Here is a 24,418-nt window from a genome sequence, read left to right as displayed (position 1 = left end):
TTTGCATTCAGGACATATAAAAGATACCTATAAACCAGTAAGAAAAAGATAAATAATCCTCACCAAAAATGAATGCTAGCCATGGGCTCTTACACTTCAGAGCTGCTAGAACAATGGGCAAAAATAAGTGTCTTTATACAGTACTTAACAGTGGCCAGGGTTGGTAATGCAGACTCCATAATCCCCGGCTGCTTGGGAAGCTAAAGCAAAAGGCTCACCAGTTCAAGACCTGCCTGGGCTACAGAGTGAGTTCAAGGCCAGGCTAAGCAACTCACAGGCCCGCCTCAAAATAAAGAGCAGGGGAAAGGACAGGGATAGACGTAGAGCAATTGCCTCCCCAGCACCTCAGAACAAATAAATAATGCCTAGTCTCATATACACTTTTACAACAGCAGAAAACGGATCAAGACACCTTTAAGAATGGATAATGAAGGTCCTATAAACATTAAGTTCAAAGTCATGGCTCTCTCTATGGGATGGGAAAGGAGATGCCCTGGGGGAGTGGGGTACAGGAAGCCCACTGCATATTTACTAAGCTAGAAGCTGGTTTATGGGTATGTAGTAAGTTCTGATCCTTTCATGTATCTGGAATATGTCATAAATATTAACTGTAAGAACAATGAGTTGCTGATAAGCCCCAAGAAGGAGCTCAAAGGTTATGATGAAGAAATCTGTTTACAGGCTTAAATCTTCCATTATGAAAACGTTCCCAGTTCAACCCTACACCTGGGAACTTGCAGTTTTATTCCGAAGAGAAACACTCTGCTACTAAGCCATTGTGCCTTCATACCACACATATCATTGTGGTGGTCATTCCTAATGTTAAACTCTTTCAAATTTACTTTAAAAAGAAAAAACAAAACAAAACAAAAAATAAATCCATAATTGATAAAGCAGGAAAAAGCACATTTTTTTTTTTTTTTTTGTCAAATAACTGATTTAACTTTATTTCATGTGCACTGGTGTGAAGGTATCGGATACCCTTGAACTGGAGTCACAGACAGTTGTAAGCTGCCATGTGGGTGCTGGGAATTGAACTCGGGCTCTCTGGAAAAATAGCCAGTGGTCTTAACTGCTGAGCCCTCTCTCCAGCCCTTGAAAACCACATTCTTTCTCTTTTCTTTCCACACTGCTCCCTGCTTCAGTGCTAGGTCGTGGCTGCATTAAACTGCTAAGCAAAGTTCAGGCCTTGGGCAGGAATCCAGCTTTCTCTAGGTCAGAGGGCACCAGGGAAACACGCTCAGTGCCTTTCAACAACACAGGGACCAGGAGCCTTTATTATTGAGTTATTACTGAGGTGCCCTAATAACTCCAGAATATAAAGTTGTTTCCCTTTGTTTTCTTCTTCAAGCCCATCTCTAAGCTTTGCTACTTTACAGGTCATAAATTTAAGGAGAAGCAAACAGAGTCAACTTAACCTGTTTCACTGACCGACCTTTTTATTACATTGTTTTGTGCCTGTTCTGTCTCTGTTGACGCATTTCCTACAGCACATACCCTGCGGTACAGTTTAAGGGTTGTGTTTAAAACGGTGCTTTCTATAGATTTCCCTTTTATTTTGCTCCTGGCTTTTTACTTGCAGGCTGCACAGCCCTGTATTCTCAGCTACTCAGAGGCTGAGCCGAGAAGACCCAAAGTTCAAGGCATACCTGGACAACTTAGTGAACCCTGTCTTCACATAAAAAAGGAAGAGCAGGGGTTAGTGGTATACAAGGCCCAGGGTAAGTCTGAACATTAGCCCACCCACCCAGCTTCTCCTATTGCTTGACCCTTGCCCTATATTCTCAGTCACAGGAAGAACAGCTGGTTAAAAATTAAGACAAGACCCCAGCTGTGTCAAGAACTGGGTTAAGATAACCAGACTTGTATAAACAAGCTTCTACAAACCCCTGCTAAGCTTGTGCAAACACCTTGTTATCACAAATTGTACTACTAATTATAAAATGTTATCACAAGTGGTAAATTCCAGGAATGTACCATCACCCAACACTTAACTTCAAATTGTAAAAATTCCTTTTCTTATATCACCTTGACACCCCCCACCCTCCGCCCCACTTACAGCTTTTGCTTTAAAAAAAGGCCTACTCCTCTGTTAGAGTCACAATGCAGATCCCAACCTCCCTGTGGCCCTAACTAGTTAGAAGTTCTGGTACCCTGCGGTGATGGAATACAGTTGCTTCTGCTCATCTAATTTTGGTGGCCTCAACCTTAATATTTGCCTGATTTCCAGACCCAACAGGTGTAGTAGCGGCCTAGCAAGCACAAGGCCCTGGGTTCAGTCCCCATACCAAAAAAGAAGACCTGTACTCAGTTTCCATTTTCTCCTATTGTCAGCAGTTTGATTTTTAGCCATTTTACAATGTCACAGATTTCCTAGGCAGCATTCATCGTCAACTTGAAACAGCCCAGAATCACACGAGAAACGAGTCTCTGTAACATAACTGTCGCTCTCTGGGCACATCTGTGAGGGACGAAGCAAGATGAGCATTAATCAACGCAGGAGGCCTAGCTCGCAAGGCAGATGGTACAGGGCTGGATGGAAGGGCTAATTAAGCACCAGGGCGGGAGTAAGCCGAAGAGGGAGCCAGCAAGTAGGTTCCTCCGTGGTTCCTGCCTTGAGTTCCTACCCTGACAATCTCCTCTCAAAGACAGACTCTGACACCTTTTCCTCCCTGAATGTGCTTTTTGTCTCGGTGTTTCACAACAACAATATGAAGTTAGAATAATAAATAAGCCGGTGGTGGCGTACACCTTTGATACCAGTACTAGGGAGGCAGAGCCGGGTGGATCTCAGTGAGTTCAAGGCCAGCCTGGTCTACAGAGTGAGTTCCAGGACAGGCAGCAAAACTACACAGAGAAACCCTGTGTGGAAAAACCAAAATAAATAAATAAATAAATAAATAAATAAATAAATAAATAATAAAAAAAAGAATAACAAACAACACTAATTTGTTCTTTGTTTGATAACCAAGCACTACATTTTGGTAAAGCATGGTCTGTTTTTCACAGGTTCAGCTAGGGTTGTGCTTAAAAATGAGCACAAAGATTTCCAGTGTTTTTATCAACTGAGAGATAAAACCCGCAGTCTGGGGCCATGGAATTGCTGCCTATAGAAGCTGCCTTCTCCTGAAAGTTAATCTTCTTTAGGCATAACATTACAACTTTTTTTTTAATCATTTATTTTTGAGTCAGGGTCACTCTGTACTCTGGCCTTTAGCTTGTGATCCTCCTGCCTTAGCCTCCTGAGTACAGGTATTACAGGCATGCCTCACCACACCCTGCTTACAGCTCTTACTAAATCACCCGGTTACCCAGATATTATCTTTACCCACTTGGAAGAAAGTTATCAAGCCTCTCCTCATAACCTCAAATCTAGATCTCTAGAATAACCACTATTTAGACTCTGATGGTTGGATCTGCCCTTTGGAAAGCTTGCTGCCAGCACTGCCTTTTCTTTTCTTTTTTATTATTATTTCATGTTCGTGGCTGTTTTGCCTTCATGCATGTTTGTGCATTATGTTAGTACCTGGTGCCCTCAAAGGCCAGAAGAGGGCATCCGTTTCCCTGGAGCTGAAATTACAGATGGTTGTGAGACACCATGTGGGTGCTGGAAATCAAACTCAGGTCCTCTGGAGGAGCAGCCACTGATCTTAACCACTGAACCATCTCTCCAGCCCTCTCTCTAGCCTTCTGTTTTTTGTTTGTTTTTTAAGAAAGTTAAAAATTTAGGGCTGGAGATAAATTTCAGTGGTAAAATGTTTGCCTGATATGCACAAGGTCCTAGGTTCAATCTCTAGCACTTTTTTTAAAGACTCATTCTTCCTGTAATAAGTGAATTTATAAACAAATTTCTTTCCTTCCGTCTCCCCCCTCCCCCTCCCTCCCTCCCTCCTAGGTAGACTAGCTGGCCTTGAATTCAGAGATCCACCTGTCTCCACTTCCAAGTGCAGGGATTTAAAGGTACACGCCACTACTTCTGGCCAAATATGATTAACGTGTGCAAAGTGTATAAATTACAGATCCTGGGGTCTTTATGTTGCAGCTGGATGGAACAGTAGAGACTTTTGGCCTCGCAGTCAAGATTACATCACTTCTGCTGAATTACTACAGGCAAGGGAAGCATGGAATGCTGCACCCTGAACTGCAAGGTGAAGACAAGAACCAGCTCAATGATTTTTCTCTTTGCTAAATGGCAAAATAAGGCCTGTTGAAGTCTGATCCTTTTAAAAAAACCTCTTAATCTGAGTTACAGTGGTTTGTTCCAATCAGAGCTCAGTTTGCACTTCATACAGAGTTCTGGAAGTGACTGTTTTGAGAAAGGAATGCACGTAAGGTGCTATGAATTGACTACTGTCTATACAGCACGTGCTGCCAGGGTCGAGCAGGCTTAGCCTTGAACCCGTAATTAGAAAGCAACCAACATTACTACTTCCATAAAAGCTAAGAAACCATACATTCAATTATTAACTTATAGCTCTAACAGACCTTAGTGATACTCAACTGAAACAAAAATAAATAAATTAAAAAACCGGGCGGCGGCAGCTGCAGTGTGAAGAACGCTTAGGACAAGTTTATCTCTCGGCAAAGAAGCTTGGTGTCATCCCTGATAAAAAAGTGGACCTTTGCTCACAGACTTAAGTAACGTGCACATTCTGTGGAGTGCAAACCACAAGGTTATGAAACCAGAGGGCACCGAAGCATGACAAGACCCAAAGGGCATGTTCTTCAACTTTAGACTCTGTCCAAGCGGCCCGCGTCCCAGCCGCCTTAGCGCGGCCCGCCCCCACCAGCTAGAAGCCCGGGCGGGGGCGGGGCCCGGAGCCGGGGCCACGCCCCCTCCCCACATGGTCTCCCGCGGCTTTCGCCTCGAGGTGCGCATGTGCCACCCGCCTACGCCGGACTGAGCCGCATCGCTGCCTTAGCGGAGACCGGAACCATGGCGAGCCACCTCAGAGGCTGGGTTTCTTACCCGCTCGGCCTAGGCCGCGGTCTCCGGTTCATCTGGCCTCTGCTGATGGCGGAAACGGGGAAGACTGAGAATGGGCGTGCTTACATGACCGCCTCCCCGAGGACCGACTCCTAGTCCCGCCCCTCCTCCCCTTCACTAAAGTCGGTTGGCTGCCCTCCTGTCGGTCAGAAGCGGGTGCCACCAACAGCGTGCGGCCGGCTCGGAAGCTTGTTTGGCTAGTGAGGCTGTGGGCCGCCAGAGTGCCTTGAAGTGACTTTAGGGGGAAGATGCCAGAAAGTAACTCGGCAGAGGGTAGCGACAGAAGCGAGGAGCAGGTGTCTGGGGCTAAAGTCATCGCCCAGGCCCTGAAAACGCAAGTACGACGGGTCCCTAGGGAGCGAAAGGCTCTACGGAAGCAGGCAGGGGACTACGCGTTGTCATGGAGACGGAGGGCTAGGAGGTGGAGGCGGGGGTCGGGTTGGTCCTTCCCACTTTGGACCTCCCGGGAGGATGAGAAGACCGGGTGGCCGGCGTTTATGCCTCTGTTTCCCCCTGTCTCCCCACCCCCAGAATGTGGAGTACATGTTCGGCGTCGTGGGCATCCCCGTGACCGAAATCGCCCTTGCCGCACAGGAACTGGGCATGAGGTACATCGGGATGAGGAATGAGCAAGCGGTGAGTGTGGACACCGCGGAATGGCAGCTGTTCGCTGCACACAGCGTCCCGTCGCTTCTAAAGCATTGCACGTACCCCTGTTCCTACTTGACAGGAAAGTGGGAGATTAAGTCACATTGCCCAACATGAGTCGTTTGGTAGTGGCATTTGAACTCAGATACTCTGAGTTTGGGTCTGTGCTCATACTGTTCTACTATAGTGTACTCTGCCGTGTCCAGATGTCAATTGGAAGGGATGGTCTCACTCCACTATTAGTCTGTAGTTCTAGCAGAGACGCTGTGTTGTTTCATCACTGCACATGCGTATTGTCAGTGTCTGGTGTGGTTCCTGGACATGACAGGTGCTCAGAGAGCACTTGCAGAATGAATGATTGAAGGCCAGGACTCGTGCTGCATAATAGGTGTGGGGGTAAGGTGAAGACATTAGAGATGGAAAGGCAAAGAAGAATCCATTTGCCATGTTTCCTCTGGCTGCCCAGTCTTACCCTCTCTCAGCAATACTGGCCTAAATACCAAGACCTGGTGCAGATGCAGTGATCCAATGGTGCTTGCTACCGAGCCTGATAACCTGAGTTCAGTCTCCAGGACCTACCTGGAAGAAGGAGATAACTGATTCACGTTGTGTACACACACACACACACACACACACACACACACTTTTTAAAAAAGAGTAAGACTATTTTGTAATATGCCAGCCCCGCTGAGGCATAGTCCCGTTTGCCATGTCCACTGCTGCCCTTTGACCTATGCCCCTGCCCCCTCCCGCCACCCTTTCTCTGCCATCAAATGTGAGCTCCAGTGCAGCAGAAGTTTGGTTCGTTTTTCATATCCCCACGGTGCTGGTTTGATTGAGGCCTTTGTGTAATATAGATGCTTACTACATTATTTACTAATTGAAAGATGTTTATCCACGAGGTTTGGAATTTACAGGGAGTGGCTTTAATCTGAAAACTGGTAGGTATTGAATTGGTGTTGCTTACACTTTTACTCCCCTCTCCCCCTTTTACAGTGCTGGGAATTGAACCTAGGACCTTGTGCGTGCTAAACTAGCACCCTGCCAGTGAGCTGTACACTTACCTTTCAGTGTTCTGAACAACTGTCTATCCTTTTACCTGCCTGGGAAAGTATGGCTGTTGTTCTACGTTTGACTGGTTTTCTAGAGGCAGTGTGTTTGCCACTGCTTCCTTTTTTATGCATTAGACATGTGCTGAGTGCGTACTAGAAGCTTGGTGTGTGCTGCATAAGCAGCGAGAGAGAGGGAGGTAATGAAGAAATGAGGTTTATTTTTAAACTCCAAGTTGATCAGTTGGAGAACGTGAGGGCAAGACACTAAAAAGACAGTCTAGAATACTGGTCCTCACAGAAGAAATACATGTAAGAGACAGCAGTAGCACAGACTATGTGCCTGGGCCTCTGATAGGACAGGGAAGATTGCTCGCTGGGGAGGTTGGTCATGGAGGTAATGTTTGTTCATGCTGTCAACACAGCTTAAAGGCATGGCAAGCCTTGAGAGTGGATGGGTAGGCTGAAGGATGCTTATGGAGAACCTGCGGCCCACAACTGTCACCTCTGTATCTACTCAAGTGAAACAGAACTTCTCTAGTTTGGAGCCAACCCGGTCAACTGAGACCTGGAGGGCTTGAATTATCTTTTAGTGATCTTTTAGTGACTTCAGAGTGGTGCTCTGAAATTCCCTAGTACATGGCAATAGAATTAAATACACGGACAGATACAGTCTTCTGAGAGAGCATCCCACCGAAGATGGGGCCAGAGCTGTCTTGAAAGAGTAAGGGAAAGCTAGCTCTTCTGGAGGTGACTGCTAGGTTAGGGCTCAGATGACTGCACATGATAATGCTACTGACTGAGCTTGAGAATAGAGAGGGGGAAACAATCTAGAAGGGACGGTGGGGGCTTTAATGATGGAGTTGTTGAAAGGGAAAGTGCAGGCAGGCTCAGGATTCGAGAGCATGCTTGTGATACAGAGAAAGGTCTACCTGGGTACTGCTTGGTTTTCAGTCATAGCTCCTTAGAGCAGTCGAGTAGTTTGTCGAAATCACACAGTAGAATGGAGGGGAACTGCATCAGAATCAGAATCTTTGACTCCAGACTTTGCTGTCTTAAGAACTGTGTACTAGCCAGTGGTGGTGACACACACATGTGATCCCAGCACCTGGGAGGCAGAGGCAGGCGGGTCTCTGAGTTCGAGGCCAGCCTGGTCTAGAGAGTTCCAGGAGAGCCAGGGCTACACAGAGAAACCCTGTCAAAAAACCAGAAGAAAAAAGAAGATAATACTGTAATGTCCTAGACAAAGAGTAATTTTAAAACGCACTCAGTGCTTTTCCTGGGCATCTTGTATTTGTTTTAACTTAGTGTTTCCTATCTTCCTTATACGCTGGATAAAGTACAGTTCAGTGAAAAGTGGCCAGGCATGGTGACTCCCAGTTATATCCCAGAGCTCACAGGCTTGCAAGGATTCCTTGCATTCAATGCCATCCTGGGCTACAGAGTGAGATCTCGTCCCAAAACAAAACAGACAAAAACCCATGTTGGCCATAAAGAAAATTTCAACAGATTGCTTGCTAAGAATTGAAAACATGGTAAATAATGTATAACCTAACCATGTGGAAGCAAACTCAGTAGCAGATGAATAACTCAAAAATCACATTTAAAATGAAGCAACACAGGCCGGAGAGATGGCTCAGCGGTTAAGAAACTGGCTGCTCTTCCAGAGGACCAGGATTCAATCCTCAGCACCCACATGGCAGCTCACAACTGTTAGTAATTCCAATGCCAGGGATCTGACACTTTCACACCGATGCACATAAAATAAAGTTAAATAAATTAAAAAGAAAAAAAAAAAAAAGCAGCAACTCACTGGCCCATATACCTATCTGAAAACTTCAAGCCAAACTGATCAGGGATAAAAGAGAAAGCACAGATTACCAGTATGAGCAATGGAAATGTAGACATCACTACAGACCCTATTTTGCAAATAGATTGAAGAAATCACAGTGGAAAATAGAAAATATTTTTAATCGATGATAATGAAAAGATAAATGTCAAATATAATTCATAATATATAGCTGAAATATTTTTAGACAAAATAGTTGAAGTGAATCTGTTAGTAAAGATTTAAAGCCAATGCTGTCAGCTTATTTTTTTTAAAACATCAGGTGTTAGCATTTAGACATTACCTGGCCTGCCCCCTGGGGACCTAGCAGGATGCACTTGCTAACATTCAGGCAAATACCTAGACAGCCCAGCTCCTACCGGTAGTCTCTGCACATGCGCTGCGTCTATAAACATGTGCTAAATCCCCTTGTTGAAGGCAACCCCGCCTTCCTCCCTCTCCCCACGGGGTTGGGGCTGCATCTCTTCTCTCCCCAAATTCCCGTCTCTTTTTCTCTTTTCTTCCTCTTCTCACCTCAGCTCTCTTCTCTCCCTTCCCCCCAGTAAGAACTGTCCACATGAGTACACTCTGCATGGTGTATCTCTCGCCTCGGCTCCCACCAGCCTTGACTGCTGCGCGCCAGTTTTAAAATACAACATTTTAGGAAAGGAAAATCAAACACAAGGGAAGAAGTTAAATAATTACTGCATAAGCAGAAATTAGAGAAGTAGGAATAATACAGAAAAACTAAAAACCTAAAAATCCCAGGACTTGGAAGGCTAGTCACCATGGGCTACATAGCAAATTCAAGGTTAGCCTGAGGTAACGAGACCAGGATCTGAACAAGTCAACTAACCCTTCGTAAGTGGAGTGACAGACATAAATTAATGGTCGCTGTGAAGAAAGGACATTCCTATTGATTCAAAAGATACTTAGGCAGTTGTAAGATGGTAATAATAATGAAACTTACTTTGAAAAACTAAAATTTAGATACCTAGTTAAGCCATTCCATGAAATTTATGATTATCACATCTCATAAAAAATGTTCCAATTCTTCTTTTCCTTTGCTATGTAAATTCTCATCTAGTTTTGTTTTCGAGACTGTTTCTCTTGTAGCTCTGTCTGTCCTGGAACTCTATATAGACCAGGATGGCCTCCAAATCACAAAAATCCACCTGCCTCTGCCTCCTGAGTGCTGGGATTAAAGGTGTGTGCCACCATGACCAGCAAATTCTCATATTTTAATAATGGATTTTCTCGTATTTATCCCAGAGTCCTGTATGTTTCATTCAGCCCTGCTGTCCTTTCTTTGTAGGCTTGCTATGCTGCCTCAGCGGTTGGATACCTAACGGGCAGGTAAGCTAAAGTCTGCTTCATTTGAATACATTGGAAGCTTGGGATAGAAATACATATGTCGACAGAAAGCTTAGTTGGCTTGAGAAGATTGTAGAAGATAATATTAGTAAGGTGTAAGAGCACTAACTTCCTTAGGCCACTTCATATAAAAAGCTTGGTTCCAAAATGAGATTGCTAGAGCATATCCCCACCTTCTTGTGTAGGCTAATTACCCCTCATTTTTCACTAAAAATTAATGCTTTTTAAAAATAATCATCTTAGAAAACGTAGAAAATATATAAGGAAGAAAAACTAAAAGTACTGTAATTCCACAACCGTTAAGGTTTTTTCATATAGTCTACTTTTTTTCTACATTCACATATTTTTTTTAGGTGGAATTTGGACCTCTGATAAAATTTGTACAATACTTTTTTGGCATTTATATATAAGAATTAGTAAGATTTTTTTTTATTTGTAAAAGTGAAGTTAGTAATTAAATTATAAGAAATATAAACAAGCAAGATCTCACAATCCTTCCTTTTAATGGGAATCTGCTGAATTTGAGCCTGAGGAAAACCAGGCCCTCTGATCAGCCTCTGGACCATGCTGTCGCTTTGTGTACATGTAAACAATGTCTTAATCTTTTTGTTGACCCTGGAAAACATTGAAATTGCAGTCGTTGGTGCCTCAGTTGATTCTGGAATGATGATTATTTTAACAAACTAAAAGTTTCGTTTGAAGTTTTTATTTTGAACACTTTAGAATTATCCTGTCTAGCATTGTAGCATTATCGATGTACAGTTATTTACATTTAATTAAAAATGAGTAATATGCTAAGTAGAATGCCTCATTTGTAAGTGTTCAGTGACTGTGGAGTCCATATCATGTCAAACTCCACAGGGACTATGACTACTGCTGTAGAACATTCTAGGGATGGTACTGTTCTAGACATTTAGAACTGTGTTAGTGTTAAGTCTGAAAGTCTTAAATTAGAAATGTAAAGTGGGGCTGGGCGGGGGTGGCACACACCTTGAATCCCAGCACTCAGGGAGGCAGAGGCAGGCGGATATCTGAGTTCGAGGCCAGTCTGGTCTACAGAGTGAGTTCCAGGACAGGCTCCAAAGCTACACAGAGAAAACCTGTCTCGAAAAACAAACAAAAAAAAGAAATGTAAAGTGGTAAACTGAATTATATAGTGATACTTCATTATTAAGTGGTTTAGGCTCAGGAAGTGTGTCAAAAAAAAAAAGCATTCAGAAAGATTTGGAGGAAAACCATGCATTTAGAATCATTTCCTCACAGAGATTTATTATATTATATTTATTTGTTATGAAATGAAAAAAAATTTATATAAAATATATGTGGCTGTCAAAAATTTGCTTCTGTAATCAGTCAACCTGTTCTAACCCAAATACCCAAATACAATTGGAGCAAAATATAAAGAAGTTAGTAAAATACACTGTAAAAGTAATAGTGTACATTATATCTTAAAAGAAACTTGATGTTACTCTTTCTTAATTAAGATATTCTAATAATTGTTTACCAATTATAGTTTACCACGTCTTTCCTCTGACCACCAAAGTTTCCATGGAAACCCTAACATGCTACAAATTGGTAGTTGGCATGTTCCAGGCTGAGATGGAGGGCATCTATACCTCTTTTTCAGCTGTTCAGTTTGATCTGCTGTTGATAAACTCTGCTTTACTTCTAGGCCAGGAGTATGCCTTGTCGTCTCTGGCCCGGGTCTCATCCACGCCTTGGGTGGCATGGCAAATGCAAACATGAACTGTTGGTAATTAGATCTTTCTTGATGAAAACATTTTTAAATGTGTCTTTGCAGAATTTGCTGAGTAGAACTGATCTAGGGTGGAAAGATTTGAGGAAAGCAAAAATCCACCCTGCAACCCTTAGAAACAGAGTAGAAGGTCCTTACCTGGGAATCGGGCTGGAGGTCGGGAAGATGGGGTCAAAGGGGGCAAAGCCTGAGGTCAGTGTGCGCATGAGGACAAGGGTTAACAATGTTGTACTGGACGTCGGAGGGTTGCTGGAAGAGTAGATTGGGGTACTTTTATGATGTAAAAAAGTAACTGTGACGTGATGAACGTTAGTTTGCTTGACTATAGCATCAGTTCACTATGGATATCAAACATATTTTGTAGCCTTTAAATATATGCAATGTGAGGAAGAAAATATTAAGTCCATTACTAAGAAAAAAACTAACATTTTAGAATTTCATCCTGTGTATGTATGTATTCATGTTTGTGTATGTGAGCATGTATGTAGTTCTAAATAAAGAACTGCTTTTAAAATTTGTTAATTATTGAGCCTAGGCCCTCACTATGTTATGTAGGCCAGGCTAGTCTGGAATAATAGTAATAATAATAATAATAATAATAATAATATAGCAATAATAATAGTATTATTATTATTTGGTTTTTTGAGACAGTTTTTTTTTTTTCCTGTGTACCCTAGCTGCCCTGGAACTTGCTCTATAGACCAGGTTAGCCTAGAGCTCTACCTGCCTTTGTCTCCCAAGTGCTGGAATTAAAGGCATTACCATGCCTGGCAAGTCTGGACTTCTTTTTATTATTATTATTATTATTATTATTATTATTATTATTATTATTATTCTCTCATATATTGCATCCCAACCACAATTTCCCCTCCCTCCTCCCATCTCAGCTCTTTTTTCCTGTCTTCCTTCCTTGTCTTCCTCTTCCTTATCTACCTTAGGGATTGATATTTTTAAAAACTGAAAGTTTGGGGCCTGGAGAGAGAGTTCAGAGGTTAAGAGCACTGGCTGTTCTTCTAGATCGGGTGCCCTCTTCTGGCATGTAGGTGTACATGCAGGGAGAACACTGTATACGTAATAAATAAAATCTTTAAAAAAAAACACCTTTAAGTTTGATGTACATTTTTTTTAACCTTGAGAAATAAAAATTGAGAAGTATCACTCATTTTGCCATTTCCAAATAGGTTTACTTAGGAAAATCTAAAGTCTTCTCTCCATCTCAGGAATAGTAAAGGCATACATAGAATTGATTCTGTCACTACACCCGGAAGCCTATGTAACATTAGCGTCTAGAAGGGTGAAACTGATGTAAGCAAAGCATTTACTGTACGTTTTCCGTCTTTGTGATTCTGAGGGTGAATCTCACACATCAGGTTTCATCTTCAGTCCTTTTAACCTACAGTTTTTCAAGGAAGATGTAGTTTTCTTTCTGTGTCCTGTCTTAGTCACAGTTGTCTGTTGTGCACGGTTTATATATTCTCATTTGTAACTGTGTTTAAAAATGACTATTTCAGGCCCTTGATTGTGATTGGTGGTTCTTCTGAAAGAAATCAAGAAACAATGGGAGCCTTCCAGGAGTTTCCTCAGGTATCCAGCCCTACCATCTGAGCAATGGTTAAATACCACTAAAATAAAAACACTTTTAGCTGGGGTTTCTGTCGCTATGAAGAAACACTGTGACCAGAATCAGCTAGGGATGAGGGAGTTTATTTCATCGTCCAGGGAAGTCAGGTGGGGACTGATGCAGAGGCCATGGAGGGCACTGCAGGTCAGTAAGACTTGCTCCTCATGGCTCTCGCAGCCTGTTTTCCTGTACAACTCGGGCCCACCTGTAGGCTGGGCCCATCCACATCCATCGTTAATCAGGGAAGTGCCCTGTAGACTTGCCTACAGGCCATCTGATGGAGGTGTTTTCTCAGTTAAGATTCTTCCAAATTACTCTAGTTCTTGACAAGTTGACAAAAAACTATCACAAACACAATTTTTAAAATCTGTAAAAAAAAAAAAAATACTAAAAATCTGTATGGCAGGCAAGGTGGCTCAGTGGGAAAGACGCTCATCACCAAGCCCAAGACTCGTGTTCTGTCCCCAGAGCACACGGGATCAGAGGAGAGAAACCGATTCCCACAAGTTGTTCTCTGACCTCCACATGTACCATGGCATTTATGCCTGTACACATATAACATACATTAAATAAATGTAACAACATTTTCATCTGTAAATTAAAAACTACAAAAAGGGAAAATGACAAGTGCTTGAGGGAGTTTTCTGAACAAGGCTGAGGGGCTGGAGACATGGGGCAGCAGTTAAGAGCACACACTGCTCTTGCAGAGATAAGAGTGCAGTTCCAGGACCCACTTTGAGTGGCTCACAACCATGAGCAACTCCAGCTCCAGGTGAATTTGATGTCCCCCTCTGGCTCCTGTGGGTACTGCACTCAGATACACAAACACATACATAGAATTAAAAATAAAGTATTTCATTGCTACTTCATAACTGTAATTTTGCTACTGTTATGGATCAAAGTGTGAATGTTTGTGTTTTCTGATGGTCTTAGATGACCCCTGTGAAAGGGTCATTTGACCTCCAAAGGGGTTGTGACTCACAGTTTGAGAACTGCTGGTCTAAAGAAATATACCAGAATTGACATAACTTAAATTTTTTTTCCATTTTATTTATTTATCTGGGTGCTTTGCCACATGTATGTCTATGCACTGTGTGTATAGTGCTTGTGAAGGCCAGAAGAGGGCATTGGATCCTCTGGAACTGGAGTTTCAGATGACTGGGGTCTACCATGTGAGTGATGGGAATCTAATCTGGGTCCTCTAGAAGAGCAGCTATTGCTCTTAACCACCGAGCCATTAATCTAGCCCCTATAGATCTATTTTTATTTATTTATTTATTTATTTATTTATTTATTTAGTGTGTGTGTGTGTGTGTGTGTGTGTGTGTGTGTGTCTGTCTGCGTCTGCATGTTCAGGTGCCCACAGAGACCAGAGGTATCACACCTCTGGAGCTGGAGTTACAGATGGTTGTGAGCTACCTGAGATGGGTGCTAGGAACCAAACTCGGGTCCTCTGGAAGAGCAGTAAGTGCTTCTAAACACTGAGCCATCTCTCCAGCCCTTCCAAAACTGACCTGATTTTTAAACTGAAATTTAGTCTTTCACATAGTAATAAAGATGTAAGAAAAATAATTAAAAAAAAAGCTGGGTGGTGGCAGTGCATGCCTTTAATGCCAGCACTTGGGAGGCAGAGGCAGGCAGATTTCTCGTTCAAGAAAAGTCTGGTCTACAGAGCAAGTTCGAGGACAGCCAGGGCTACACAGAGAAACTCTGTCTTGAAAAAGCAAAGCAAATAGCCGGGCGGTGGTGGCGCACGCCTTTAATCCCAGCACTCGGGAGGCAGAGCCAGGCGGATCTCTGTGAGTTCGAGGCCAGCCTGGGCTACCAAGTGAGCTCCAGGAAAGGCGCAAAGCTACGCAGAGAAACCCTGTCTCGAAAAAACCAAAAAAAAAAAAAAAAAAAAAAAAAAAAAAATGAGCCGGGCGGTGGTGGCGCACGCCTTTAATCCCAGCACTCGGGAGGCAGAGGCAGGAGGATCTCTGTGAGTTCAAGGCCAGCCTGGACTACCAAGTGAGTTCCAGGAAAGGCGCAAAGCTACACAAGAGAAACCCTGTCTCAAAAAAACCAAAAAAAAAAAAAAAAAAAAAAAAAAAAAAAAAAGAAAAAGCAAAGCAACAACAAAACAAAAAACAAAAAAAACAAAAAAAAAAGAACAGAAAAAGAAAAGAAAAAAAGCAAAATAAACAAACAAACAGATGTAAGAATAAAAATGGCTTTGGGATACAATCCTCAGACTCTATAGAAATAGTTAAAAGAAAAAAAAATTTTCTCAAAATTACCAGACTTGGTATACATTTATTTTTATTTTAGGAGAGAAGAAAGTATTTCAAAAGTTGGAAAAAATAAATTTGTTAGCAAAATGTTAGCAAGACCCCATCTCAGACAAAACATAAGAAAAAGGAATTCGGGGCAGGTGAGAGCACAGTGTCTGAGGGTGCTTGCCGTCAAGGCTGGCGACCTGAGAGAGAGCCCTCAGAGAGCCCATGGCAGGAGACTCAGCTCCCACACGTTGTCACATCACCTCCATACTCCACAGGCACAGGGTCTACGTCAGGGTTCTGTTGCTGTGAAGAGACACCATGACCATGGCAATTCTTATAAAGGGAATCATTGAATTGGGGCTGGTTTACAGGTTCACAGTTTGGTCCATTATCGTCATGGCGGGAAGCATGTCAGCGCACAGGTAGACGTGGTGCTGGAGAAGGAGCTGAGAGTTCTGCGTCTGGATCTGCAGACATCAGGAAGAGAGTGACACTGGCCTGGCTTGAGCATTTGAAACCTCACAGCCCCCCCCCCCCCCCCCCCCCCCCCCCCCGACATACTTCCTCCAACAAGACCACACCTCCTAATAAATAGTGCCACTCCCTGTGAGCCCATGAGGACCATTTCCATTCAAACCACCACACACAGACAGGAAGTAAATAAGTGTAATTTTTTTTTTGGTTTCCAGGAGGGTGGTTACACAGGGGAGTGCAAGGAGAGGCACCCAACTGCTGTGTTTGCTGTAGGAGCTCATCCGATGCCAGGGCCAAGTCCGGGTGTTCTTGCTGGCCCCTAGGTTCTCGGTTTCTCCAGAGAAGTGTCATTTTTTTTAAAGAAAATTTGAAGTTACAACAAAAATAGTATTGATATGAGGCAGGGAGCAGAGCATTAATGTCTAAACTATTAAAGTATATTTTCCTAATATACTTTAAAGTTTATGTTTAAACATTTAAATAAGTTATTTAATAATATTAAATAAACATTTAAAGTAATGTTCATTAGATTAAATTAAAAACTAAAACAGTTTGATTTAAAATTCAAATATCTTTTTTTATTGGAAATTCTTAAAACTGAAGGACATAAACATAAGACTCTGAAAACCAAAGGGTCATCTTGGCCCTGTCAAGCCTGTGTGACTAAGGCTGGCTATCATCTTTTCCATAGTTTTCGTACTGGAAAGTATCAAGAGAGAGTTTCTCCATGTTTTTCAGAGAACATTAGACAGTGTAGAGGTAGCACTCCGACTCCCATGTTCCCACGGTCCAGCAACAAACACGTGAAAGGAGAAGCAGCAGAAATGGAAGGCAGGTAAACTAGGGAAGAGAGCGGGTGACTTCACATATTCCCAGCGGGCACTTGCTTTAGCAGGCCTGGCCGGCTTCCCTTCCGTTTGTGTTCACCCAGCAGCTTATAAGAATGCCTGTTTGCCTGTGTTGTGGTGCATGGTGTTTATGATCTTCATTTTTGCCAACCCAAGAAAGGAAAATAATGTGTTGTTTTGTTTCCAGAATCATCCTGAGGAAGGACTTTGATTGTGATTTGAATATTTTTTGAGATAATATAAAAAAAAAACCACATTTTTTTCTATCTTGCCTCTAAATATAATAAGAAGTAATGACTTGAGCATTTTGTCTTCCTTTATGAGAGCAATATGATTGGCATTTTGTCTTCCTTTATGAGAGCAATATGATTGTGTGCTAAATTTAAATGATGTTCATTTTTTGTATAGGTTGAAGCTTGCAGATTATATAGCAAGTTCTCTGCCCGGCCAACCAGCATAGAACATATTCCTTTTGTTATTGAAAAGGTACAGTATTTATTGAAAAGCTCTTCAGGGATTGGACCCAGTGTCTCATATATTCCGAACACATGCTCCGCTGTAGAGCCACACCTTCAACACTGCTATTTTTGTTCTTAATGGAACGATAATATATCCAGACTGTTGAACTATTAAAAATGACATGGTTAAAAAGCTATTTACATTCTAATATTCACTGCCATTACATCTAATTATTGAAATAGAGGTAAAGTAAGCTATTTTTGGAAAAAGCTCCTGTATGTTCCTAAAATACATCTTTTTAGTTAAACCAAAGTAAAGATAAACGTATCATAAGCCCCTGGTCACTGATCTCTTAAGCATTTGCAAGAATATTGGAAATAATGCATTTAAGATCATCTTTTAGTTAATTAAATAGGATGTTGTAAATAAATGTTCCCTAGCAAGAGTCTTATGTGAAATTATATTTGAGCAATTTCAAAAGCATGCGTTACAGAATTAATCTGACACGTATTACATTGTCACAGTTTCTGAGAACTCTGCCAAATGACTAAGGTTCAGAAGTGGGTGGAAGTTCATGTTCCAGCCTAACCAGCAAGCAGAGCCTGATGGATACTCTTCAAGTGTAATAGAGGATGGATTTCAGAGCCCTACAGGAATTCTTATCCCCTTTAGATGAAAATATCTTTCAAAATGTAGTTAATGGAGGACATTTCAATTTTAATTATAACTTTTTTATCCAACTAAGAAGACTTCAAGAAAAATTAGTGGTTATTTCACACTTTTAGATGAACTCCCCAAAGAATATGATAATTGAGACATTTTGTTTGTTGTAAACACAGGCTGTGAGGAGCAGTATCTATGGTCGGCCAGGTGCTTGCTACGTTGACATTCCTGCAGATCTTGTGACCCTCCAGGAGAAAGTGAATTCTATAAAGTAAGAATTATTCAGAATTCATCCTTAATTTTGTTATCATACTTACTTTTTAAAAAGAATTTATCTAGCTGTTTGTTAGTCTCCAAGTGTCTCAATATTTTTTGATGACTTTGTAATTAAACTGAATCCTAGCCAAAACGCTTTGTTCTCTTCATTTAAATGATATTGCTTAGTAACTGCCTGTGGATTTAATTACTAAACCTAATACTTGGAACTTTCTGATTCCTCATTCAAAGTTATTTGCCAGTAATCTCAGATACATATCTGCATTAACATGTGGGTTATTGACAAGCATCTTACTGTAAGCCAAGAAATGAGGTAGATGATTAGTGAAAACTTATTAGGACTCAGCATAAAAAGTGATTGTCTAGCATCCCTATAACTTTAAAATGTTCTGAAGTGTGTTTTGGTGATTTGTCCTGAACTTTCATTTCTTAAATAGTGAAAAGAAGTTCAAAAAAGTCACACTTAATTGTCATTCACCTTGATAAAGATACTGTTATGGTCCAGCAATTCCCAAAGTGGTATTGCTTTAGTCTTAGGAATAAAAAATGCTTTTTCTATTACAGCCTTTTTTGAAAAATCCAGGAATGTAGAAATAATTCTTTTTTTAAAGATTTATTTTATTTTATTTATGCATCCATGTGTTTGTGTGTGTGTCTGTGTGTGTTTGTGTGAGTGTCTGCCACATGTGTTCCGGTGTCTGTGAGGTCAGAAGAAGGTATCAGATCCCCTGAAGCTGAAACACACAACAGGTCCTGAGAGAGCAGCAAGTACTCTTGACCACTGAGCTTTTTCCCAGCCCAAAAGAAATCCTTTTATCTAAGGATTGATATTTTTAACATTTAGTACCTTCCTTTTTTATCATGTATATTTAATCAACATGTTGAATTTTGCGTTTAGAGGGTTTTTGTTTTGTTTTTTTTTGAGACAGGGTTTCTCTGTGTAGCTTTGGAGCCTGTCCTGGAACTTGCTCTGTAGACCAGGTTGGCCTTGAACTCACAGAGATCCACCTGCCTCTGTTTAAAAGAAGGTCCTTATCTTTCAGAACTGTGTTGGCAAGCTTTGAAGAGTAAAGGTCTGAGTCCTATAGTGAATTTAATAAGATTCAAGGGGGCTCAAGGGAGTGAGGGGGATTCTGTGTGTGCATGCGTGTGATGCAAATGTGGTAAAATGATATTTCATTGACTCTCCATATGGAGTTTATGGAATCTTTTTTTAGGTAGGTCTATGCTTCCCAGACCATCTCAGAACTACCTGTGTAGACCAGGCTGGCCTTAAACTCAGAGACCCATCTGCCTCTGCCTCTGCCTCCCGAGTGCTGGAATTAGAGGTGGGCACCAGCACTCTTGGCCTAAAGCATTTATTTGTGTGTGTGTGCATCTACATGCTTTAGTGGTCAGAGGACAATGTGCTGAGTCAGCTGTCTCTCTCCACCTCCAGGGACTGAACTTAGGTCCTCAGGTTATCAGGCTTAGTGGCAAGTGCCTTTACTTGCTGAGCAATCTCCCGGCCCTTCGCCTCTTTACTTATTATAGCATTGTTTTTCTTTCCAGGTACAAGGAGTGCTGCATGCCACCTCCGGTTAGCATGGCTGAACCCCCTGCTGTGTGTATGGCAGCATCTGTTATTAGAAATGCCAAACAACCCCTGCTCATCATCGGAAAAGGTAGCACAAGAGCTCCTCACTCACAGGCTGTGGGAATGTTGGTTCTCTTTAGACACTGTCTTCACTGTTTGTTTTTATGTGCTCTGGTGTTTGCAATTGGAATAAGTGTTTTTTTCATCCATTTTCAAATCACAGAACTTATCTTCAGTGGCCCAGAGACCTCACTTTTACAAAGAGTAGTTTCACTTTTTCACTTAGAAGTTAATGTTTTTTTTTTTTTTTTCTATTACACAATATTTTAGAAAATCTAGAAAAGTTTTAGAGAAAAGAAATCTCTCCATCCAAGGAAACCAGTTTTGGCCTTCAGTACTTTTTTTTTTAGTGTCTATTTTACACACTGTGATAATATTATGTAGGCAGTTTTATGTTTATAATAACTATTTTTCTTAAAATTATTTCCTAAGCCGCCGGGTGGTGGTGGTGCACGCCTTTAGTCCCAGCACTTGGGAGGCAGAGGCAAGTGAATCTCTGAGTTCAAGGCCAGCCTGGTCTACAAAGTGAGTTCCAGGACAGCCAGGACTGTTACACAAAGAAACCCTATCTCGGAAAAAAAAAAAAAATTATTTCCTTAATGCAATTTTAACATTGAATCATATACATTGACACTTGCTGTGAAATGTTTGTTTATAGTAGCTGGGATAAACATTCTTAAGCAGAAGTTTTCCCATTGTTAGGATTTATGTTAGAGCTCCAAAATGAGAATTAACTAAATTAAAAAGTGTGGGTATCTGGAAGACTTTTGGAACTGTTGATAAATTACTTACTCCTTAGGTGTCATAGAAACAATTTATATTCCTGTTAACAATTATTGCTGGGCGGTGGTGGTGGCGGCGGCGGTGGCGCACGACTTTAATCCCAGCACTCGGGAGGCAGAGGCAGGCAGATCTCTGTGAGTTTGAGGCCACCCTGGGCTACAGAGCGAATTCTAGGACAGCTAAGGCTACACAGAGAAACCTTCTCTCGAAAAAAACAAACCAAACCAAACAAAAACAAAAGCCTCCATTAACAATTTACTATTATTATTTTTTTCTTCTTTCTTTTATTTTGTGTTGGTTTTTTTTTTGAGACATTTTTTGAGGATTTCCTACATAGCCCAGGTTTGCCTCGTACTTACCATGTGCCCTGGGCTGATTTTGGCCTCACCATCGCCCTGCCTTGGCCTTCCAAGAGCTGTGGTTATGGCATGGTTGGGAATCTGTTGTCGCATCTGCTTGCTGCTCTAGAGTCGCTAGGATTGCCTGTGACCCTGTTCACGTTCTCAGCTGCTTCGGAGCCAACTGCAGACAAACTGAAGATAGTTTCAAGGAAGGTGGTGGTGCTGAGGGGGTAGCTCAGTGCTAGAGTGTTTGCTGTTGTGTCCGGAGTTCTAGCCCCAGGGAGAGGGGAGCAGTGAAGGAAAACCCTACAGGTCAGTGCTGAGTTCGATGCTCTGGATGATGTATTGATTTTTTGACTGGCAAGTAACTGCTTTGAGTCTCATCACCTGACTTCAGAGGATAGCAGCTACCTAAGCAGGATTTAACCAATAGCAAAGGTTCTAGGTGGATTCTAGTTTTCATTCTTCCTTGAACAAACATTTCCTGACTAGTGCTTACTATAAGGCAGCAATTGTAGAAAATATTCATGAAGGATACAGTGAAATAATAATTTCTATCCCAGAGGAATGCACTTGACAACAAATGAGTGTAGTATGCTGGTGTTTGTTTGTTTTGTTTTGTTTGAGGCAGGGTCCTGGCTGGCCTAGAACTTACTATGTAGTCCACACTGGCCTCGAAATTACAGAGATCCACCTACCTCTGCCTCTTGAGTGTTGGGATTAAAGGTGTTCACCACCAAGCTGACTAGTATATTCTTAATTTTTTTGTTATTACTATTTTGTTTTATTTTTGAGACAGGGTCTCTGTACATAGCCCTGGCTGTCTGGAACTCACTATGTGGACCAAACTGGCCTTGAACTCAGAAAGATCTACCTGCCTCTGCCTCTTAAGTGCTGGCATTAAAGGAGTGTACTTTTAATTTTTTAAAAATTCTGTGTATGGTGTATGTGTATACATATTCATGTATGTGCACATGTCGCTACCAAAAGTTGATATTAGTTATCTTCTTCTGTAGCTCTCCACCTTATTTATTTATTTACTTTTTTGAGATTGGGTCTCTTACTGAATCTGGAACTCACCGATTCAGCTAGAGTATCTGGCCAGTGATTCCTGGGATCCACCTGTCTGCACTTCTCCAGTGCTAGGGTCACAGATGTGCACCACCACACCTGGATCCAGACTCTCCAGTGCTAGGGTCACAGATGTGCACCACCACACCTGGATCCAGACTCTCTAGTGCTAGGGTTACAGATGTACACTACCACACCTGGATCCAGACTCTTCAGTGCTAGGGTTACAGATGTGCACCACCACACCTGGATCCAGACTTTCCAGTGCTAGGGTTACAGATGTGCACCACCACACCTGGATCCAGACTCTCCAGTGTACACCACCACACCTGGATCCAGATTCTCAAGTGCTAGGGTTACAGATGTGCACCACCACACCTGGATCCAGACTCTCCAGTGTACACCACCGCACCTGGATCCAGACTCTCCAGTGCTGGGGTCACAGATGTGCACCACCACACCTGGATCCAGACTTTCCAGTGTATACCACCACACCTGGATCCAGACTCTCCAGTGTACACCACCGCACCTGGATCCAGACTCTCCAGTGCTAGGGTCACAGATGTGCACCACACCTGGATCCAGACTCAGGTCTTTACACTTGCACTGCAGGCACCTTACCTACTCAGCTCCGTCCTCACTCTGATAGTATACCCTTATGTTGTATGCCTAGGGAAGGTGAGATGGAGTTACAAGAAAGGGAATTTTTTGTGTGGGTGTTGTGAAAAAAGGGTCCAGAAGATAGGACACCCATAGCTGTACCATGAAAAAACAGTAGTATGTCAAAAGAGTAAGCTGTTTTTAGTGTCATTGAGGGCATGTTTTATTCTGCAGCACACAGTTGTGAAAGCAGATATGTGCTCACTCAGGTTAGTCCTGTTACAGCCACAGCATTATAGAGACTCTAGAAGGATCTGCAGCGCTGAAACTCATGCATCCCTCCCAGTATACTGCAGAGGAGGCTTAAAGGTAATGTAGAGCAATTACTGAAAGTAGAGTCTTGGTTTTTCAGGGTAAAGGTCTTCCCTGCCCACTTATGTTCAGGCCCTGAGCATAAAACAGGAAGCAAGGCAGCCAGAGATAGAAGATACAGCTTTTGTTTAGAGGCAGTTCTTCAGAATAGCCTCACCGCTCATTTGGCTTTCAAGCTGATGTTTGTGCAGGAGAGACTACCTGGGGTCATCTAAAAGCAAATCCACGAGATATGTTGGAGGTTCCCATTGCCAAGTGTAACTGCATCATCCAATGATTAAATTTCTTGTAGGTGCTGCTTTTTCCCATGCAGAGGACAGTATCAGGAAACTGGTGGAGCAGTGCAATTTGCCATTTTTGCCCACCCCTATGGGGAAGGGTGTTGTCCCTGACAATCATCCAAACTGTGTAGGTGCAGCCAGATCCAGGTGCGTAGCATTTCAGGTTGTTTGTTTGTTTGTTTTTTTTTTTTTTTGAGACAGGGTTTCTCTTTGTAGCCCTGGCTGTCCCCAGAACTTACTCTGTAGACCAGGCTAGCCTCAAACTCAGAGATCCTCTTACCTCTGCCTCCTGAGTGCTGGGATTAAAGGTGTGTACCACCACTGCCTGGCAGTAGACTCTTCTCCAATTTCCATTTTTTCTATATTTGTAAAAATTCTTCAATTGGAATCACACTAGTGTAATATCTGCCTTCTGATACCTGCAGTGATTTGCTTACAGTACTATCTGTAGAATCTTTGGAATTTTCACAAAGCAAAAGACCCAAATTTAGATGATCAAGTTACTGAAAAATTGTGAAAGCACAAGCTGGTCCCAATTATTTGGATATTATTGGGCTGGAGAGATGGCTCAGAGGTTAAAAGCACTGACTGCTCTTCCAGAGGTCCTGAGTTCAATTCTCAGCAACCAATTATTTGGATATTAGGTGAAAATGCATATTGTATATTTTAGAAAACAATTCCATACTGAGAATATAGCTCAATTGGGAGAGTGCTTACCTAGCAGGCATGAAGTCCTGCATTGCATAAGTTGGGTGTGGTGGCACATGTCTTTAATCCCATTACTGAGGAGAAAATCAGAAGTGCAAAGTCATCCTCCTACATAAAGAATTTGAGGCCAACCTGGGCAACAGGAGACCATGTCTTGAAAAAAAAAAAGAATGAAATTCTGGAATACAAATGATGTTTATAAATACCTGCTCTGCTCCTAGAAATCAGTGTGAAGTATGCATTGAGTTGCAGGCATAGAGGTTGGGAGACTGGGGTGTATCTCACTAGGTGCTTGCCTAGCATTCATGAGGTCCTGGTTCTGTCCCCAGAAACACCTACAGACCAAAACCTCTGCAGGCGTAGTGTGCATACCTGTAACCCG

At 42.2% G+C, this 24,418-nt stretch overlaps 2 protein-coding genes across 5 annotated transcripts in view; one reads left to right on the top strand and one right to left on the bottom strand.

Moving 5' to 3' along the window:
• Btd (biotinidase) overlaps positions 1 to 5,100 on the bottom strand; it is a 32,717-nt gene extending 27,617 nt beyond the window's left edge. The window contains exon 1 of one of the 4 annotated variants that reach the window (XM_042284422.2): positions 4,970 to 5,100. Coding sequence is in view for 2 of the 4 variants with exons in the window: in XM_015989584.3 (XP_015845070.1) it covers positions 4,970 to 5,001 (32 nt within the window). In the remaining 2 variants the exon portion in view is untranslated. Of the gene's footprint in view, positions 1 to 4,865 lie in introns of all 4 variants that reach the window. The other 3 variants (XM_015989584.3, XM_042284423.2, XM_076544285.1) reach the window with 3 other exon arrangements.
• An 84-nt stretch (positions 5,101 to 5,184) lies between these two features.
• Positions 5,185 to 24,418, top strand: part of Hacl1 (2-hydroxyacyl-CoA lyase 1) — a 33,118-nt gene continuing 13,884 nt past the window's right edge. Inside the window, exons 1-9 of the mRNA XM_006996245.4 lie at positions 5,185 to 5,325; positions 5,519 to 5,623; positions 9,828 to 9,868; positions 11,559 to 11,639; positions 13,154 to 13,226; positions 17,255 to 17,332; positions 18,145 to 18,239; positions 19,796 to 19,908; positions 23,340 to 23,475. Coding sequence (XP_006996307.1) covers positions 5,236 to 5,325; positions 5,519 to 5,623; positions 9,828 to 9,868; positions 11,559 to 11,639; positions 13,154 to 13,226; positions 17,255 to 17,332; positions 18,145 to 18,239; positions 19,796 to 19,908; positions 23,340 to 23,475 — 812 coding nt within the window. The 5' untranslated portion in view covers positions 5,185 to 5,235. The remainder of the gene's footprint in view (positions 5,326 to 5,518; positions 5,624 to 9,827; positions 9,869 to 11,558; positions 11,640 to 13,153; positions 13,227 to 17,254; positions 17,333 to 18,144; positions 18,240 to 19,795; positions 19,909 to 23,339; positions 23,476 to 24,418) is intronic.

This window comes from Peromyscus maniculatus, chromosome 9 (genome assembly GCF_049852395.1).
Source record: "Peromyscus maniculatus bairdii isolate BWxNUB_F1_BW_parent chromosome 9, HU_Pman_BW_mat_3.1, whole genome shotgun sequence".
Taxonomy (NCBI): domain Eukaryota; kingdom Metazoa; phylum Chordata; class Mammalia; order Rodentia; family Cricetidae; genus Peromyscus; species Peromyscus maniculatus.
Note: the sequence above shows the minus strand (reverse complement) of the source record. Positions and strands in the feature narration are given on the sequence as shown.